This window comes from Phoenix dactylifera, chromosome 6 (assembly GCF_009389715.1).
Source record: "Phoenix dactylifera cultivar Barhee BC4 chromosome 6, palm_55x_up_171113_PBpolish2nd_filt_p, whole genome shotgun sequence".
Lineage (NCBI taxonomy): Eukaryota > Viridiplantae > Streptophyta > Magnoliopsida > Arecales > Arecaceae > Phoenix > Phoenix dactylifera.
Genome location: NC_052397.1, coordinates 1085850 through 1101281, shown reverse-complemented (window position 1 = coordinate 1101281; position 15432 = coordinate 1085850). Strand labels below are relative to the sequence as shown.

Below are 15432 nucleotides of genomic sequence, written 5' to 3'. Positions count from 1 at the left end.
ACTCATCCGAGCTGCGCTCCAACTTCGATCCGCATCCGGCAGCAACAAAAGTAATCACAATAAAAATTAACTTATAAATAGGAAAAGAGAAACTATACTCTCATTAAACAACAATTTTCATATAACATTGCAAAACAAATAGATATCTCTAAAAAATTGATATTTGAAATGATAAGTCAATTGGCCAGTATCATCTAATCCTACTAAAACATATATCCCTTTCAATACCATTAGTCAAAGGCTGACATGAACCTTAAGGAAAATCAAATATTACATTTGCCTATCTTTTCGCTCATGATAAGTAAACGAAACTAATATGCAGTAAAGTTGCACATTGTGAAAAATAACTTTATTGCTTACTACAAAGTACCATTTTCCATCTCTCATTAAAAAGAGGCAAACTTGGAGATTTCCTAGAGTCATTTAACAGTTTCAGTTGACTCATGCAAGCTAATTGGGTTCAACCTTGACCCCCATTTTTTTAAATATCAGTAATAGAATCACATATGAAGGTATTCATGCAGAATACTAGCACTCACCTAGGCAACCAAAGAGAATAACTCAAGAGCTAGCAACATACGATGGATGAGAACTGAGATTTTTAAAATATATATATATATAAAAATACCAGCAGAAATATTTTATTCCACTATGAAGCTTGCATATTTTAACCTTAATATATGATAAACATCTATTGATATAAGTGTTCTAACACAAATTCTAGAAAATATCCAAAGAATTTGTATGTAGTGTGTTTTGCTATAAAGATGAATTCCTACTCGAGTTTATTGTGACCTGCATTGTAAGAAATAATGTCATGGTTAACAAACAACCAGAAGCAGAAAAATTCGCATAGATTTCAGTGTAAGAAATAGATTACAATACCACAAAATTGATAAGACCGATAAACGTTTATTTAAGTAGAAAGGATAGAGAACAGTTGGAATAATGATTAACAAAGATATTTCGGATGACCTTTAGAAAAGTTCCAGCTACTAGCATATAAATGCAGTGTTCAAGCAAGAGAACAAAAAGAAAGATCCGAGCCCAGCTGAGAAAAAAAAATATATAAAATTATGTAAAAAATATATATATTAAAAAAATTGAAACAAAGCAACGAAATCACAAACGGGAGTCGTTGGGAAGTTTTCTAGCATATCTTGCAAATAGTGGCTGCAATTACTATAAATTAACTCCACTGCACCAACAAAATACTATAGTTTTTGGAAAATTTAGGCAAAGCAATGGTAGAAGTAGGGAATCGGACCCGTACAGTGCCACACTAGCACTGTATTAGTATGGTATGGGATCTTTTTCGGTATACCAAGTGTCAGTATGCCACCCATACCGAGTACTGATACCAAACCGGTACTGTACGGTATGTTTGGTACCGTCCGATTCGGGCTGGTACAGCGAACCTTTGTACGGAGAATTGGGTTCAAAAATTCTGATCCAATCTCAAAAAGGCTTAGGTTAGGGTTGACCTTCAACCCAACCTGAACCCCACAAAACCTGACCAAAACTGACATATAAATAAACAAATAATTCATATTATTTGTTTATTTACTTATGTATTTATATAACTTATATTTAATCGCGTTAAACTATGGATATGTGTACCATTGAAAATGATAAAATGGTTGAGAACTTAAACCTCAATCTATCAAGTATTAAGCAAACAAAAAGTCCCAAACATTTTCCTATCTTAAAGTACCTACTCGACCTGGTCTAATCAGATTCACATGGTGCAACCCAACCCCCATAACCCAACCCAACATAAATTTAGCTTAAGATGGGGATGGGCTAGATATCCCAACCGGAGACTAGGTTGGGTTGGATTAAGGTTTTCCCTTCACTCAACCCAGCTGCCCTGAGTTGTAGCCCTAAGTGCCGGTAAAGAACAGAATGGTGTTGTGTGAGTGTAATTGTATAAAAGAGGGCAGACAAAGATTAGAACGAGCGGCAGAGATTTCTCAATTTCATGAAAACAATGATAAAATATTACAGAAAAAAGATAAGGAACTAAGTAAATTTATTTTTATGTGAAACAAAATTCTAAATGCAACAAGAGAATCCAATTACACCACTAGCAGTATTTGATAATATAAAATCAAGGCATGATTATGACAAAATGTTACGTAGGAAAGAAACAAAGAGAGTACATGTAAGATTAGTACATCTAAAAAAGATCTCACCTTTTCAATAGTGAACCGTAGATGCAATTGCATAAAAGCGAGCATGAATACATGTGATCTGACAAAGCTTTTTCATCAAACTCTACATTTGATGTTACAAAACCAGTAATATATTCCTCCATTTCATGAATCAATGGTTGGCTAATCTGCCTAGGAAGACGTATGCTATGATGATGCTCAATTTTCACCTAAAATAAGACCATGACCATTTAAAAGCATAAAGTCAATCAATAGCAACAATAAACAACAACAAGAAGAAAAAAGAGGGGGGGGGGGGGCACAAGCCACCTCAATGGAATTTTCTGCCTCAAGTTCTGCTAAGGATTCCACGGAACAATCTAAAACTTCATCTACAATCCCATGGTCCCCTTCTTCGGTCAACGAAGGCTGCCACCAATTAATTTAGCAAGTTAGTTTTAGGCTCGGCATCATGCACATTTAAACCAAGAGATCATCAGATTAACATATCAAATGAGATACCTAAACTAAATACTTAAACAGTACCTTCTTTGACTCCTCATTAGGCTCTGAAGAAACAAATACAGCTCCAGCATAAGGCAGAAGAGTAGAGGAACCAGTGGAAAGAGAAAAAATAGCTTCCATAATTAGCAAGACAGTTTGCTCGTTGAAAAACATAGGTTCCTGCAAGTTAAGACATATTACTTACTAATGTTGCGGCATTGCCATCAAAGCGACTAATGGTACTTGATGTTAAACAAAGAAATGGAATATCTTTTGGGCCAGGGAGCTTGAGACTGCATTAAGAGCCAGATGATATCCACAAAAAGTAATACTAGTGTCTTTAACATTTTCCTTATAGCAAGGTCCATGTGACATACTAAATCTTCAAAAGCCAATTGTTAAAAATTAAAACACCTGTAACCATCAATCCTCATCCCAACAATTTGACATCCGACTCATAGCTTCTAATTTGCTGCAAGTTCCAACTTTGGGGTTAGGGCCACCCCCGATATTATTTCAACCTTTTCCAAATCATCTATTAAAAGCTAATCAACCTTTTCAAAAACCAAACAACCCGATTAAGTTACACGTTGGTGCCAAATAGATCGAAATGAGTGAGACATCCCCACCGACAAAGGGTCCAGTGTCCTATAGCAATTTCAAGTGCTAGCCTGTGGTTGAAATGGCCCAACACTGACGGTACCAAGCCGAACAATCTGTACCTAAATCCTTGATGGTGCCACTCATACAGTATTGACCATATGAATCTGCTTGTTGATGAGGATGTGCTTAATCTTGCTTCACATTCAACATAGGGGGCATGAAAAATTTGGAGCTTCCTGTGACTTGCTTAGTTACTGTGTTCCTTATATCTTAAAATCAGAATCTTGATAGAAAAATATCATCCAAAACCATCAAATCTTCCCTAACCCCTCACCCATTTGACACTTTGTCTAATCTACTACAACATCATCTTTAAAAGCACATAAAAACACTAATATAGTGTGGATTCAATATGAAAAGAAAACCACCAAGTTTCAAAATGATTGTCTAAAGGAGAATGATAGTTTATAATAAAAAAATACTACAATGCTTTATATGGATTCAGGGTTAAAAAAAAGGCCAATCAAATTACAATATTAGTTGCATATGGTCACACCACAAGTGCCCAATTAACACAATCAAATTACTTCTCATTTCACCTAAAAAGATGTTTACAAGTTCAGGGGATCTATCAAACCAAGAACTGGTTGAAAAGAATTTCCAACATTATATTCAATAGTGAAACAAAAGTGGACCAAACATGAATATAAACTTTCCCAGAAGTTAGATATGGCTAACAAAATCCAAAACAACACTTTAAAAGGAAGAGCTTGAGATCAAATCAAAAATCTCAAAAAATTAACTGCACCAGCTACAAAGTACAAACAATATAGATATTTATGCATGTATTTTATGTAGGATATAACAACAAAATATTCATGATGAGTGATCCAAAACTTATAAGTCAGATTGTAAAAACAAGTATTGTCATCAGCCACCACATAGAAGAAGCAGCTTTCTAGTGATAAAAATCAATGTATATTTCTAAATCTTCTTTATAAGTCACATTGATGATTGAAGATAAAATATGCATCTATTGCACCAATCTTCTAATGATTTAAATCAAGAAAATGCATTTTCCCAAAAGACCTATTTTAAAATACATTACAAATAGCAAAAGGAAATGAACAAACAACTATACTTGAAGAAATTAAAGCTCCCAAATATATTTAAGAAAGATGACCTTAAAGTTAATTGATTCCAAGACTGATCTTAGTAGACTTCTCCTAAGATACAAAACATCTCGTAGATCACCCTGCATGATATCAAAGAAAATAATACATTAAGTTAAAAATAATAAACTGGAAAATTGAAAACTTAACAAATAATTGGCAATTTCTTGAGTAGAAGAATCAAAAAAAGAAAGAACCTAACCAAGTTACAGATTAAGGACAAACTAGGGGAAAAACAGCTTTGAAACAGATGAGAGGAGGACAAAGAAAAGGGAAAAAGACATGTTTGCTACTATTATTGATGAAATCCAAAAAAAAAAGAAGACTAACAACACAAGGATACTAGATCAGTCACAACTCATAACAAAGACAGCAAATTACAACATTTGTACATCCTTAACATGATGAATCTTATCCAGATACCTATAGCATTGTCAAAGCACTAGAAAAGAACTAATGGATTCAAAGAGTTTAGTTTGATCCACAGAAACAGCCATTCGTACTGGGCAATAAAAAGGTAGGAGACGATGGATCAACCCTCGCAAGACTGAAAATCAAGCGGTACCAGATCCTCTCTAATTTCATTATAGAAAAAATAATAATCCAATTCAGAATCACATGAAAATATTCAAACAGACACAACCTGTCTTTTTCTCATTATATTACTTCTCATATATTATATCGTAGTCTTATGGTTTCAAGCTTGCCCATCATTCTCCAATTTGATCTTAGTTTTGTCTTACTAACAAAATCTAATTATTCAAATCATCATCAGCATTATCAGTGCCTATTCCATCAAAAATGAGTATAGCATACTCCATGTCCGGAGGGTTTACATGTACACCACAAAAATTGTTACAATCAGCTACTGACCAGATATCGAGCCTTTAAGAATGGGGGCCAACAAGGGCAACTTAAGCGAAAAGAGATGCCCCCAATAAAACACAGAAGGCCACCTGGCAGGCAGGGAGGCCTATTAAATATGTGATAATTCAAGGTCAAACATCAAGGGAGCAACCCTCCGAAATTCACCTAGAATTTGGGAAGAGCATGGATGATGAAGAAAAACGGCAGGGTGTAAATAGGAAATTATTTGCATCTCCAAAGCATTATTATAATGTAAATAAGACCAATCGAAAGACAGTCTCATGACAGAATCTAAACACAAACTCTAAATTAATCAACAGCCTAGTGACCCAAATAAACAATAGACTCAATAAAATATTATATCATGAAATTGTTCAACAAGAAGAAAAGGAATACCTGAACACCTGATCTTGAGAAGTAGCAAGCAATGAAATACAAGGCAGACCTACAGCAAGTATGCAATTAATGGAGCAACAAAAAGGGTACAAAATTAATTATAAGAAAATGGCAAACCTAAGTTAATAGATATGCAAAAATAAGTAGCAACTTCAAGTTTGCACCCCCAGAAAGACCGATGGATACATAGGTTACCATATCATGAGTGGGTGTGGGGGGGTGGGTGTGTGTGTGTGTGTGTGTGTGTATTATATAGTCATAGGGGTTTTAAATCCCATGGGACGGGGCTATCCCAGTTTGCCCATAGAAAGGAGTGTGCCCATCCCACGTCGTCTCGACACATGAGACAGGAGATGTCACAAGACATGCCGATGCTAGGACCATGGCGAGACGGTCCTGTCCCGACACTCTGGACCGTACCCCATCTCGATGTCCAGTGGGGCGTCCCGCTGGGAGTTGAGACCTAGGATAGTCATACTAGCAAACAATAAATTATGAAGAACCATACAGTACAGATGCATCAAGATTAAAAAATGAAGCTGAGATGAGTAATAAATGTACTAGCTAAAACTGAATGTAAAAATAAAAATTATGAACTCATTATCTCAACAGCGAATTACATTGCTACAGTTGTTGCATAGAAACAAAAGGCATATCCTATCAAAAAAATACAATAGTCGTAACATAACAAATAAATATGTTGACTTCCAATGCTCATCAAACTAAAAAGACCAAGAGAACAGAAAATATGAAAATCAGATTCCACTATTTAAAATTTAAAAAGTCATAAATTAGATGAGTTCATATTGTTTCATGCTTAAACCACTAAATGGCCCTTGAATGCAATATGTCTGGGTGTGACTTAGAATCTCATTACTCCCATACTCACCATAGGAACAAAACTAAAATGGGACACCTTAGCATGACAGCAAATGCTTTTAAACCAATGAAAAAAAAAATAGTACTAAATAATCTAGGGCCATCCATGAACAAAGTTAAGTATCTCACATAGTGACAAAACAAAGTTAAGATTCTTATTGGCTATCTAATGTTTGCCGAGCCTGCAAAGGACCAACAAATGCAAGATTAAGAAAAAGATGACAATCTCAAATAACTAATTAGGTTTAATGACAAAAAGGTCAACAATGGACGGTAACTTCTTAGGCATACAATAGAAAAATATAAGAAAATATAAAAAGTCTACGCATGATCTTCATCAACTTGGAGAGACCTCATGATAAAAAATATGCTGCATCAATGGCGAGCATAAGGAATTGTTTTTGTACAAGAGCATTTTGAGTCTTGATGCCAATAATAAATAAACTTATTGATAATATTCAAGAAGATCTACCATGGTATGCAGTATATGCAAAATTGCATATGAATATTGTTGAATAATGAGAGGAAAAAAGATTAATGCTAAATTGGAATTATGGAAGAAAGCTGAAAGCATGGGTGTTAGAACTTAGAATAGTTAAACAAGGATAGAATATAAGGAATGCAATTTTATTGAAAATAGAAGCAAGAATAAGATTAGGACAAGAGAAATCACAAATAAGTAGTTCCATTAATTGGAATGTTCTATGAAAATAATGCAAAGATGGATGAAGACGTGTACTACGATCATATTTGGTTGGATAAAGCGGAAAAGTGCCCTTGTGGTATTAAGTGATTGATGCACACCTTGACAACTTAAAGAGAATTTTTTTATAGAAAAGCAATAAGGATTTTGATGCTATATGGCACAGAATGTCCGACAACAAATACGGTAAAAGAAAACAAGTTGAGTATTAGAAATGAGAAAACCCAAGACCAAGGTAAACAACATGGGTACCGATAACACCACATGAGTACTTTCCAGCTTCTCGAGGGCTGCAACAAGGGTTCCAAACCTAGCCTGTAAATTATCGGTTCGGTATGGTACTATCAATACGGTTCGGTACGCATCTACACCAAGATAGGCCTCCAACACTTCTTCTCACTCCTAGCCACCGTATCGCCGGAAAATGGACAATACGAGATGGTTTTGTTTGTCTTAGACCGGTATAAACCGGTTCAGATCTATATTGCCAAACCTTGGTACCTTATCGGTATAGTATGGTCGGTACAGGTCAGTACGGTGGACCTTGCTCAAATCAAATAGGTATATTTAAGGAGCTATAAGAGCTACACAAATTGAAAATGAAGTGATCTAGAATCGATTGAGATAGAGGTTTTAAATGATCGTAGGATAGCAGAGCATCCCGCAACTTGATTGCCGGGACAAGACAAGTCAAGAAATCGACTGAGATTGGATAGGGACATCCACCATCTCGAGTGTTGAGACATGGGGCATCCAGTTCCATAGGAAAACCAAGACGACCCTATCCCGTGGTACTAAAACCTTGATTATTTTGACATGGGCATGTATAGGGAAGATCTAAGGGGACTTCCCTAAAAAGGGTACTTTAGTTTATGTCGGCAAATTAGGGAAAAAAGAGAAGAAGACATAAAGTAACATAAATGGATGCCATAAAAAGGCATGGAAAAACTTGAAATAACATCATCTTAGATAAGGACGCTTGGCATTACTATTCACTATCATTTTAATAAGTACAACCGGTAACAAAGAATACGGATTCACTGATTTTCTGTTTATTGATCAATGGAGATTAACCTGGTGTCAATCCCCATGCTTTTCAATATTATAGTTTTGACTTTTAAGGATTAACACAAAAAAGGTGATACTTCAAGTTTGTACTTTGTATAAATTCCAATACCAGCATTAGTCTATATAATTATGATAAGATCTTGTAGAAAAGTTATTCATAGTGCTCGTACTTTTGCATGTTTGCAAGTAAGAATAGTCCTCAATATCGCTCTTGAAATTAATAACACATTATTATTATGTTGACATTTAACTATGAAATTTCAATGTTACAATTGAAATGCCTAATGACACTTTAGAAAGAAATAAAAAAACATTCAAGGGAAGTGCCGAGTCAAATTTGACAAGTATATCACTCTTAATCAAGGTTTTAAATACCAGTACCAACCATGGTACTGGTTTCTCATAGATTGCTACATTATCGATCCATACCATGCCAACTCAAGGTATGATGTTGCATACTGATACCATACGTGGATGCATTTGTTTTGTTTTTTGTTTTTCAAAAATTTTTGATGTCTAAAATGAATATTAATTAATCTTGTTTTTCGATTATATGTTAAAGTTAGTTTGGTGTTTGATTACATGGTATGCTGAACCGGCCCGTACCAGCCGGTTCAGCACGTACCGTACTAATCCAGACCCTGACCGGTACGGTTCAGCCGTGGAAAACGGTACACAGCCCGTATCGACAGAACCCAACCGGAGCTGGAGAAGAAAAAGAGAAGGAGAGGCCTCCGCCGGCCCCCCACGGCCCTCCGCGGGCGGGAGAGGCCTCTCCTTCTCCCTCCCTCCCCCACTTGCTCTCTCTTTCATCTCATCTTCTCTGGCTCTCGGTATGGGCCCGGTACCGAAACGGTACCAAGAGCAATGAACCGGTTCGATAGGCCACCAGTATGCCTACTGGTACCGGTTCGAAACACCTTAGTGCTAGTATTGGGCCTCATGCCCTCACGCACTAGGCTGCTCTTTTTTTTTGTGTAACAATAGAGTGCTAGTGCTAGCACCATCACCCATTGCACTACCCTCCTTCCCTTCTCTCCACCACTCCTCTATTTCTCTTCCTCTTTCTCTATCCCTCTCTCTTCCTCTTGCTCAAAAGGGTCCCAAAAAGCCATGGGAGCCCCTAAAAGTAAGAGAGAGCCCAACTCTTTTTTTACTTTTTGAAATCAGGTCCCTATCAATTCAAGCTCGGTACTAGACCGAACTAGCCGGTACCTATCGATAGTGCAGGGCACAAATTCTAGGTGGTTCGAGCATCTTGCAAGGCATATCAATGTCCGTTTTCTATTGGAACAGTACAACATCAGAGGTACCATCCCGTTCCTATGACATTTGAATCCTTGCTATATATTTATCTCTGTCATTGCAACCTTGATGCTAGTGCATGTTCAAATGATGGGCATTCTAATTCAATAGCCAATATGCCAAATCTTCTAAAGATGATGGCCATACATCCTAAAGGAGTTACTTCATCTCCTATGTATTTGGAACTTAATAAGCAATTGGTTACTCCTCATGGAAGAATATTAAGTTGAAAAGCTCAAAAGTAGTTTTAACAATCTTCTACATAAAACTTGTTCCTTAAGGTTACATCCTCATAAGTTTTAAATATGATATCAACTGAATCGAATGCAAAAAAGGTCAAAATTATGGTTGGTAGTATGTAAATTACAAAAAAGATATTTTAAACTCATGCAAGAATGCATGCTCTCCTTAAGGAAGTCAGTCAAAAGATTTCTACAAGTTTCTGAATGCAATAAGAAACATGTCTAGAGAAGATGAGTACTCAAAACAGTAATCCAACTAGAAGATATCCATAAGTGATCAGAGAATGAAATAAAAGAATGAGGAGAAGAGGAGGAAACTGGCTCTTTCATGGATGTATAAATAAGTATTGTACAGAAGCTGAAACCAAACAAACACATGAACCTTAGTGTTAAAAGGTCTTATAACAAGACAGGCAGAAATCAAACCAGAATCCTGAACATCATCTGCTAACAAAGAAAGCAATCTGAAACGAATATATATAAGTCATTCAGAAGACATACGATGATGGCATATTCTTAAATATCCGCAAATCCCACATATCTTGAGGAACAATAGCTAAACCGATTGGATCCTGAAAAAGTAAAGGAAAAGGTATGACTAGAACCTAAAATGTCCAAGAGTCCAAATTAGCTGCTGAAACATAACAAAAAGTTGGAAAGATTTTCTCTTGGATACTAAAGAGCTAATCTTCAAAAATATCTCAAAGGAAATTACACAATTAGGGAAAGGCAACTCACTTGCAAAACCATATTGCTGAGTAGCGTCAAAGCAACATCTACCTGCATTAATACACAGTGCACCACATTAGCATGGCTGAGCTAGTTATTAAAGCATATCTAAATTTTACCGGCAGATAAAACATTCAAATAGCCATCGTCTCAAAGAAACTTATAATGGTTGTTCACATATCTGAGTAACGGTAACAAAAATATTCAAACATAAAAAAAAATAGCATGCTTTTTCTCCAACACAAAATATGCCTCAGTGAAAATAAATATTAATCAAAATATAGTGCCAGAAAATTAGAAATTATGTGAACAATACAGAAACAATTCCAAGAACCAGCATTACCAAATAAATTGTATCCTCAACAAATTATTTGACAAAAGAAGGCAAGCAAAACTTACAATTGGAGTGACATTGCTGAACATAGGTAGTCCGTGCATCAAACAGCTCCATATATCTTGCCAACCAACTCTAACTAGCAAAGTCTTCAAGACCAAAACAATTAACTCAACTATATCTTGCCCGTATAAAATAATGACTCAGACAATTAAAAAGGTACTAAATGAAAAAATTACAGAAAATATGTTATAGAATAAAAGCAAATACATTCAAGGATCACACAGTATCAATTGCTAGCCACTGTAGCACGATCCTCAATACATGAGTCACATGTCTCGATAAGACTATATAAGAATGAGCAAACAAAATTTAAAAAAGAAAAAAAAAATGTACCAAGCAGTACAGGGTTGGCACAAGGTAGGCATAGGTTCAAAAAGCCTTGAGATCAAAGTTGTCGAAAACAAAAAGTGCCTATAAAGTGACAGGATTCCCATATTACTCGAGGCAATATGCACCGAAAAGATGCTTGCTTGAAGAAAACAAGGCGCTAATTTATGAGAAGAACAATAAAAGCAACCAAAAATAAAAATAATTATATATCTATGTACAACACGAACATCATAATATTAATTATTCAAGTTTCAGTTTCCTAAATATAATCATTTTCAGCATTAGATGTCGTTTTCCACATTTTTCAAAACATCGCAACAGAATACCACTTTTTCCATAACATGTTTATGAACACAAGGAAGCAAAAGTATATCAATTAGCATCCTGTAGTAGAATGTTATCTATAATGGCTCCAAAAGACCAACATGCCCTTATGATAAAGCTAACATAACTCTAAAATAGTGGGCAAAGAGATGAGAAAACATAGTGTTGGACTTGGAGACGTGTGACCCTAACACCAATCACTTTGTCCCAAGCACTCATTTAAACGTTGCCCCTATAAACCCACAAAACTTAGGGACCATGGTTCGTAATCTCGGTATTGGATCTCGTACCAATACCATGCTGGTACAGTGACTCAGTATGCCCTCCGTATCAGGTTACTCACCTCACATCAGCACCTAAGAGAGCAGTCAGAGCAACTTTGACAACATTGCTTAATACAATGGAATACAAGCACAATTCAACTATAACTAGTGCTTAACATCACCTCTCACACCCATGGTATGCTGAACCAGCACGTACCCGACCGGACCGGTCCGGTTCCGGCCTTAAAGGGGGCAAAACCGACCAATTCACGCAGCATACTGATGCGAACCAGACCGGTTCGCACCGGTACGTGTGGGGCAGCGCGCTCGTGCGCGCAGGGAAGAAGAGGAAGAAGAGGGAAGAAGAGGGAAGAAAGGAAGAAAGAAGAGGAAGAAGAGGAAAGAAGAGAAGAAGAAGAAGGGAGGCCGGGCCTCGGGCCGACCCCCTCCCAAGCACCTCAACGAGGATCACCCTCCTCCCAAGAGCTCTATTCGCCCTTCCTTGCTCGCGGGAGAAGGGGGAAAGAGAGGATAAGAGAGAAGGAGACAGGAGAAGAAAGGAAAAGGAGAAAGCTTTAGAAAGAAGAGAAGGAAAAGAAAAGAAAAAAAAAGAAAAAGAAAGGCCGGGAAACGCGACCGCGTGCGCGGCATCGCGAGGGGAAGCACCCCCGTGCACGCAGGGAAACACAACGAAGCACGCCCATGCGCGCGGCCTCGCCCATGGAAGCGTGTCCCGCATGCAGAGAAACAAGCCCGGCCCCGCGTGCGGGGCAGCGCGCCCGAGGCCATGCAACGGGGCAGCGCTCCTGCGGCGGACCTGGTCAGTATCGGTTCGGTATAGCCCGAACCGAGACTGATTCGGTTCGGATCGCCACCGATACACCGACCGGTACCGGTTTGGCGTACCTTGCTCACACCAGATCATGTCTAGTATTGGTCCTAGAGACCAATTCATGAGAATCTAACCCTTAGCTTTAATTAGAACACTACTATAAATAAATAAAGAAGTGTTCTGGGACCTAGTCGACCTTGGTGGGTCGACCCATCAACTCGTCACTAACCTGGCTAACTAGGTTCTGTTGGTCTCAAAACCTAGCTTTGAGAAAAACTCATATGGCCCATCGACCCAAGTGATTCAACTATCTAAACTGCCCAAGTCAAATGGTAGCACCCACAAGGGTCAACAAGCAAAAAGGTTTTAAAAAAATACCAAGGGGGAAAGCAACCTCAATAATCCACCTCTACCTTGCCCTAGAGTACCCATCCAACAATCACTCCACTAGCAAATTCAATAATTGTAGTCGCCATTGCCATGAATAGCATCAAGATACACCATCCATAATCTCTCAAATATGGTTTTGCTGCCGTTATAGTGAAGGAATCCTCGCCAAACCATCTTTGCATTGCCAGTAGCCAAGGAAGAGGGCCTAGGGTTGCAGATGGTGGAAAGAAGAGGGAACACAATAAGATGGACATTTCGCCAAAATTGACTGCCAATCATCAGCTACCAGACATTGGCACCATGGATCAAGGGAGAGAAGGATTGCAAGCCATGAACGAGGGAGAGCCATAAGCCACAAAGGTAGAGATGGGGTTGAAAACGGGACAACGAGCAATTAGATATTAGTGTTTTTCTCTGATAATTGTGGCTGACTAACAATCGAGTGATCAACCCAATAACTGCACCAGAGGCCCATGAGCTTGCCACAAAAATGGGTTTGCCAGGTCAATGAATTCAAAAAACTAGAATAGAGTAAAAATCTAAGGTACCAAATGAATAAAACAAGGCAAATGTAGCCAAACTTAAGGAATTACAATTATCTGCTACTATCAAAGTACGCAGAACCGACCGAACCGACATAACGGTGAAGACCGATACCGGTTGGAACCCGTACGAAACCGATTCTAAAAAAAAAAGAAGAAAGAAGAAAAGCACAGATGCGCGCACGGACGCGTTATGCTACAGAGTGGCATTTAATGCCACTTTGCCGCATTAAAAGCGCTCACGCGGGGCAGCGAGTGGGCTCGCTGCCTCGCGCATAGTTCCTTGCGCGCGGACCGCGATTCCCACCGCGTGGAACGCGCGCAGGCATGAGTCGGGGGACGCGTTTCCCCACTCGCGCCCGTGCCCGCTCCCCGCGGCCTCTCTCTCTCTCTTTTTCTTTTCTTTTTTTTTTCCTTCTCTTCTTCTTCCCGAGCTCCTCCTCTCTTCTTCCCTCTCTCCTCTCTTCTCCTCTCTTTCCCCCCTTCTCCTGCGAACAAGGGAGGTCTTCTTCCCTGCGAGGTGCTCGGGAGGAAGAAAAAGGCCCAGGAGCGCGAGAGGTCTTCTTCCCCTCTCTCCTCTTCTCTTCTCCTCTCTTCCCCCTTCTTCCCCACGAGTACCGGTGCAATTTGCACCGGTACGGGCAAGGAATCGTTCAGTTTTGACCTCTTTGGGGTCGGAACCGAAATCCACCGCTGTACCATACCAGTGGAGGTCGGTACCGGTACGATACAGGCTGAACCGGTCGGTTCCGACCGGTTCAGCAGACCATAGCTACTATCCTGAAAATGTGAGTTGCAAAAACAATTCAATAAAGAATATCCAAAGTTCCAAACCTTGTCCAATCTTTTTCTCAAGAAAGAATATCTATCCATCTATAAATCCCAACTCATGCTACACAACATGTCCCTCTACTAGCAAACTTAAACCTCAATAATGAGTAGACAAATACTCTCATGTGCTATTCAAGCAACAAAATAAGTACAATTCCAACTTGGACTAGCATGGGGTCCACATTTAGAAGTGGAAGCGGGAGCTATGTCCACTCAAACAAGGAAAGGGGGAAAGAAGGCTATGGTAATCAAAGAGAAGAGGTCAGATTAGAGGACAAAAAGAAGCATTTCAAAACTTCGGGGGCCTATGATCCGACCAGCAAACCCCTCCTTTTTGCCCCCATTAGCAACAGTTGTATGGACTTTACAACAACGAAAAACTCTTCAATTGTGATTCCATCTATGTATTTTCATCTTAACTGCACTTAGACATATTCTACGTATAACCGTAAACATCAAGCCATGTCTCGATTATTTTGGGATCGGCTTTATGATTCCTCCACCAAGCGTTTCTGTTTTGGTTGAAACAATTAATCCAAAAATTAGCTACTTTCCACTTCTTACTGCAATCAAGTTAGGTTGTGGCATACAAAACAAAGGCAGCCAAGCATTCAAAAATACTAGATTTGGATTGAATTCATTACTAGGCATGCTTTTACAATTAGACTAGATGTCAACCCAGTACCAACTCTCAACCCCTTACATCCAGGCTTGGAACCATCAATCCACCAAAGGGAACCAGGTTTAGACCAAGGTCAGTGGAACCGATAATGGGCACCGTACCGGATTTCCGGTGGCAAGAGTTGGTACAGGCTCGCATCGTGCCGTGTCAGGCCTGTACCGATAGAGGGGAGGGCGACGCAGACCATGGGAAAGAGGAAAAGAGAGAGAAAAGAGGGGGG

General features: G+C 38.6%; 1 protein-coding gene across 1 annotated transcript in view; it reads right to left on the bottom strand.

The window, feature by feature from the left end:
* The window catches only part of LOC103702060 (serine/threonine-protein kinase ATM), an 82925-nt gene that overhangs the window by 51962 nt on the left and 15531 nt on the right, over positions 1–15432 (bottom strand). Inside the window, exons 11-18 of the mRNA XM_039127707.1 lie at positions 11021–11104; positions 10631–10672; positions 10394–10464; positions 5696–5744; positions 4444–4515; positions 2700–2837; positions 2484–2582; positions 2196–2383 (exon numbers count right to left, since the gene is read on the bottom strand). Of these exons, the coding sequence (XP_038983635.1) occupies positions 2196–2383; positions 2484–2582; positions 2700–2837; positions 4444–4515; positions 5696–5744; positions 10394–10464; positions 10631–10672; positions 11021–11104 (743 nt within the window). The remainder of the gene's footprint in view (positions 1–2195; positions 2384–2483; positions 2583–2699; positions 2838–4443; positions 4516–5695; positions 5745–10393; positions 10465–10630; positions 10673–11020; positions 11105–15432) is intronic.